Here is a 5695-nt window from a genome sequence, read left to right as displayed (position 1 = left end):
TCTCCAATCCATTTCCTTTCGAATTATTTTTGCCTTTTCCAACTTTGTTATCCACTCTTTTTGTCCAATTTTGCCTTTTAGGTATAGTATTAGAACTCTCCGCTATAAGCACGACAAAAACTCATATTAGTACCTATTCATCATAATAATAAAAAGCTACTTAGAATTACCAGCTTTTCGGGGCGTCCACGGTAGCGTTTGGTAAACGATTAGGCATACCTAGAGTTATCTATTAACTCGATATCTCTATTTTTCATGTTAAAGCATAGGCACCAGTAATGATCAGAAAGTAGTACTGGAATGAAGATGAGATCAACTTTGTCAACTTTCTTCACCTGATACTTACACAATATATCGTCTACGCTTGGTCCGAATACTTTCAATCGATCACTATCTGTGATTTTTGGCTCAAACATTTCGTCTTGCTGCAAGAATTTTCGTGATTTTTCTCATTAAAATCCATCGCTCCATTTAAGCGTTAACAAGAGTGATTATAATATAGAATGGGTGGGTAACATTAAACATGTATTCATTATTAAACATTAATACACGGGTGTGTAATATATAAAAATGAAACCATGCGTGATTAACATATTAAATTTTCGACCTTGCGTGATTATTGTTGAAAAACTTACCAATATTGTAGTTGGCAAGAACAGCCTGTAGGGTGATGATTTTTTGTCCCTTTTTTTCTCTTCAAATTTTAAAACATCTACAAATGCGTCCATTCCACCATATGATATGTATTGCGATGGGTGGAAGGTTTCAAATATGATTTTTAGCGTTTCGACTCCACTGTCAGACTTGTATATCAATGTCCTGTTTTTTAATACCAACAAAGAAAAGTTAAAAAAAAGATGAAATTTTTAAACTAATTATTAGGGTTAAAAATCTTACCCAATATCTCCCACCGGAGCTAAGAGATAACAGATGATTGTTTGGTCACGTGCCAAAAGTGGCTCATATAAGTCGGTTACCCTGTTGCAGTAAGGTGATCTGTATGCGTCACCTAGTTCTGCCATCCGCTTTTCGTTCTTTTCCCTGATCATCTTGATACGTGTTCTCACTAGGTGTGTATGCCTCTCGTCATCCGTTTTATTTGTGTTCGCTGACACATGAGTCTTTTGATTACTTGCACTTGATGTTTGTAGGATTGGAGCCAATTTTAAAAGTGTCTCAACAGACTGCATTTCTGCTTCGGTTACTTCATCAGGTTCATCAGCTGATGTTGTCGGAGGCTTTTCTTTATCATAGGCATCGGTTATTGTATTCTGTTTATGTGCTTGTTGTTGACTGCACTCTGCCAAATTTACAGGTTGGTCCATGTTGTTTACCACATCTGCTTGTGCCACTGTTTTCATGTTTGATTTGGTTAATTTGTTTGTAATCATAAGCTACAAAAATGCACCTTTCTTTAGTAATGAACGTATTTTTGTTACCTTCTGTAGTCTGCCTGTATACGCCTGGTTCGATGGTTTGTAAGGCTGCCAGGCATGTGTCCGAAATACCACCATCATCAAATGGGGTATTATGAACATCATCACATCCTATAAAATCCCAAACGTTTTGGTTTTTATTAATCATAATTTACTGTAAATATTAACAAATAAGAGAAATTATTATATACCTTTATCTTTCACCGTGTTTTCATGTTCCAACCTTGCATCTCCATCGCCATCTAACTCTTGATTTGTTTCGCCACACTGTCCAACTTTGTTTTGAACCACCTCATCACCAGCATAGCTTACTTCATCAGGTATCGAAACTGTATTTGTAGAAACTGTATTTTTAACCGCATCATTCCATCTTTTACACCTTTCCATAATTTCAACATCCCAGAAATACTTCTCCTTTACCCCCTTAACGAGATTATTCATATCCGAAACCAGAGAAATGTATTTCTTTATATTATTGTCCATTGTTTTCAACAACACCTGCGGAATTGGACATTCAAAAAGTTCAAGCGTGATTACCAGTCTAAGAAGCCAAGTTTCAAAAAGTTCAAGCGTGATTACCAGTTCTAGCGTGATTACAAGTCTAAGAAGCCAAGTTTCATTTTTTTTAATATCATGCGTGATTATCAGGATATCAGCCAACTTTCATTTTTTTAATATCATGCGTTATTAATTTGTTGTCCAATATGCGTTATTACATGTACAGTAATTGTTGTCTAACATCATAAACAAGTATTATAGCATGTGTTATTGCCATTAACAAAAACAAAAAAATCCAGTTTACCTTTTTACTTTTTTTCGAGGCTTCCCACGCAGCATGATCATAGATCACCCCGGTTAGTTGAACCGGAGTGCTGCAGTAGTCAATCTCTTTTTGCGTTTGTGTCCCTATGTCCATTTCATCTAAATTCAAAGCTGAAATATGTTCATTCGGATTCCACCCGTCAAACCAATCCGTATTTGATGGTATGTCACCTTCGTCAATCGGATCCTCCCCATCCAGGTTTCCAGCCAGGTTTCTTCTGTTGTAGACATGTGTCGTATCCACTGGTGGTATCATGTACTCATCCGTATCTTCCATACGCTGATCTAATGTATTGAATTCGGTGAGGTTTTCTTGTACCGCAGCTGCCTCGTGTATCGGGATGTTGTCAGCGAAAAGGTCAGTGTACAGCGTCGAAGTGTTCTGTTTTACGATTTCGAATGGTGCGGTCGTAGCCTCTTGATTTTGATGATCATTGCCATTGATGCGTGAGGCAGTAACATGTTGTTGATCCTGGCGATTATCATTTGCTCCTTCGTCTTCCTCCACTTCATCACAATCTTCAACACTTAGCGGCCCGTTGTTGTATAAATATTCTTCCACGTCGTCGATCATACCAGAGGTTACATACTGTATGACAGGCATTTTGACAGGTTCATCGAAAATTTTGTGTCTTTGGTTGAAATAATGGTTGTATAGAAGCTGCATATTGTTTTTTGAAAAAAACCAAATTATTAATATTAATATCGTATTTAGCATAACCTTTAAAGATGTGTACATAACATACCGTTAGGAATGCAACCGGGCCATTGTATTGTGAGTCTAACTTTTTCCAACCTTGTCTTGTTCGTTTCAGCGATTCTAAAACGAAGGAGCACCAATCCAGATTTGGAATGTCTTCCTCTTTGTCAATTGCAAGTAGAAAACTTTGTTTAACAGTTGTTGACTTTGTTATCTCTACAAACAAAGTGTTCCAGTAGGCTAGGAAATTTAGCTTGAATAATCGTCCGCCAGTGGTTTGCTTTGACATAGTTCTTGCAAGTAAAGTATGAGTAATTTTGTTTGTGTCTGGCCACTGGTTTTTGAACTCATCTATGGTTGTTTCTGCGCCTTGAGTAGCTGTATTTTTCTCCACTATTGCTCCTTTTCTAGGCTTATTTTTTTCTCGTACAATAACATTACCCTTTGGAATACCAAACACGTCATGTACTGAATCTCGGGTGATTTTTATCTTGTGATTTCCTATGTTTAGTGTGCTGTATTGCTCGTCATAGTTTCGTACGAGCCAATACCCTAAACGTGTGCTTATATGATAAAGCTTTATATTAAGGACATCACCAAATCCAATGCTCTTCACATCCGCCACCTGCGCTTCAGTAAAGTGCTTAACTGTATCCAAAAAACCTGAAGGACTGCACCGTAGGCTTATTACATCATGATGATAATCATAGTACGGTCTTGGTTCTGTCCTAATAGGCTCTGCACCGGTAATCTTCTGTTTCCCCTCGATAGGATCCATCTGCTTTTCGTTTTTCGATTGTTTCTTTTTTACTGGCTCAAAGTCATCACCATCTTGGTTAGTTGTAGTATTTGGCCTTTTTCTTGTGTTTTCACCCCTTTTGACTATCAAGTGTCTAATAGGTTCTTCAAAGTCATCATCATCATCATCTTCTAGGCTTAAATTTGTATGCTTTCTGTTAACCTTTAATTTCTGAGGTTGCTTTGTCATCATCAACTGAATCGGGGGCTCAAAATCATCATCATCATCAGCAACCCCTACATCATATTTCAATACAAAATTTAAAAGATGGAATGAATCATGATAATGCCGCTTGTTATTTCAAAATCTCCAACTACACAATTTTTAAGCTAGAACCGCTAGGTCATATCAAATATTCAACATATGTAATAGCAATCATGCTAATGCCGCTTGTTACCTCTAAATCACCAATTTCAGTATTACCGCAGAAGCCCCAAGATTATAAGTTTCATATTCCCAATTTCACAATGTAACCTAATTCCGCTAGTTCATTAAAGAGAATCATCATCTAATGTTAAGCCTGATAATCCCGCTACTACATATCAATGAATCAGCAAAAAATTACGCTTGTTCTTATCAAATAACGCTAGTTAATCAACCCTAATTTTGGCTTAAAATTACCGCAGAAGCCCCAAGATTATAAGTTTCATATCCCAATTCACAATGTAACCTAATTCAATATTCCATATCAATCATGCTAATGTTGTTTGTTAGCTAAAATGATTCAATTTCACAATTAGATCAGACGCCCAATATCAAGTGGTAAAATTCCCAATTTCACAATGTAACCTAATTCCGCTAGTTCATTAAAGAGAATCATCATCTAATGTTAAGCCTGATAATCCCGCTACTACATATCAATGAATCAGCAAAAAATTACGCTCGTTCTTATCAAATAACGCTAGTTAACCAACCCTAATTTTGGCTTAAAAAAACTTCAATCAACATCAAACCTGTAGTTATGCCGCTAATGTGCACCGGCTTCACCGGATCATTTCTTTTCTTGCTCCGTCTTTCTCTTTTAGCTTCTTCAACATATAATGTAACCGCCGATTAGTTCAACTATAAGGTTGGGACTGGCTAACAAAATAAACGGGGTTCAGAAGATGATTAAATCGATACCTCTTAATGCCGTATTCGTCATTCTCAAGTGAAATCGATGGTCGTTGCTTGTTCACCGTTGTTAATCGTCTTTCTCCGACGGTCGGAATCGTTTTTTCTCCGTCGGTCGGAATCGTTTGAAACTCACCGAAATTTTTGATGATCAAATATGGTTTTTGATTAGATACTGAGATTTAGCCGGGTATTTAGGTATAGGAAATTGACCATTTTAACCTTTGGTTCACATAATTACGTTTTAGACAGACCCTTAAACAATTATTTAATCACGCTTTTAATCCCTTGATCCTACGGTCAGGATTATAACGTATGTTATGTACGATTACTCATAATGTAGGTTAACCGCCCTCTATATATATATATATAGAGGAAGGTTCATTTGAGAAGAAATTTAATGTGGGAAGAAAAAGAAGAAAGGACATAATGGTAAAACATTAAATAGTTTATAATCCATCCTATTATTTATGTTATCTCGTATTAATAAAGCAAAAAACATTGTCTCCTAAACATTTTAAAATTTATCCTACACATTTCTTACACTTACTGAAATTAACCCTACGCATATCTAAATTTAACATACACATTTAACAATTTATCCTACACATACTAAAATTTATCCTACACATGTCGAAAATTATCTTTTACCCTAAATTATTTTATCTTGAAAGAGAATATTTAACAAGGAGTTACAAGTTTAATTAGTTAACTAATTAATTACAATTAGAAATTTACCTATATGCCTTTATTAATAACATTAAATACACATATTAAATGAAGTAATATGGAGCATTTTTATTGGTTTAAAACTTATTCTTTTTA

The 5695-nt window shown here is 35.7% G+C and overlaps 2 protein-coding genes and 1 long non-coding RNA gene across 3 annotated transcripts; all 3 read right to left on the bottom strand.

The window, feature by feature from the left end:
• LOC110944362 lies at positions 1 to 1062 on the bottom strand. Its single transcript, XM_035974375.1, has 4 exons — positions 898 to 1062; positions 636 to 819; positions 171 to 425; positions 1 to 102 (listed from the first exon to the last, which is right to left on the bottom strand). Exons 1-3 carry the CDS (start codon positions 1047 to 1049, stop codon positions 210 to 212), a joined length of 552 nt encoding a protein of 183 aa, XP_035830268.1. The 5' UTR covers positions 1050 to 1062; the 3' UTR covers positions 1 to 102; positions 171 to 209.
• Positions 1063 to 1619: 557 nt separating this feature from the next.
• Positions 1620 to 3846, bottom strand: LOC118479346. Its single transcript, XM_035974037.1, has 3 exons — positions 3005 to 3846; positions 2239 to 2919; positions 1620 to 1934 (listed from the first exon to the last, which is right to left on the bottom strand). Exons 1-3 carry the CDS (start codon positions 3734 to 3736, stop codon positions 1620 to 1622), a joined length of 1728 nt encoding a protein of 575 aa, XP_035829930.1. The 5' UTR covers positions 3737 to 3846.
• A 68-nt stretch (positions 3847 to 3914) lies between these two features.
• Positions 3915 to 5236, bottom strand: LOC110864619. The gene is made up of 3 exons (XR_002549938.2): positions 4880 to 5236; positions 4711 to 4785; positions 3915 to 3993 (listed from the first exon to the last, which is right to left on the bottom strand). It is a non-coding gene; the product is annotated as an uncharacterized LOC110864619 (long non-coding RNA).
• Positions 5237 to 5695: the final 459 nt, after the last annotated feature.

This window comes from Helianthus annuus, chromosome 6 (genome assembly GCF_002127325.2).
Source record: "Helianthus annuus cultivar XRQ/B chromosome 6, HanXRQr2.0-SUNRISE, whole genome shotgun sequence".
Taxonomy (NCBI): Eukaryota; Viridiplantae; Streptophyta; class Magnoliopsida; order Asterales; family Asteraceae; genus Helianthus; species Helianthus annuus.
The sequence above is the reverse complement of the archived record's forward strand: the minus strand, read 5'-3'. Positions and strand labels throughout refer to the sequence as shown.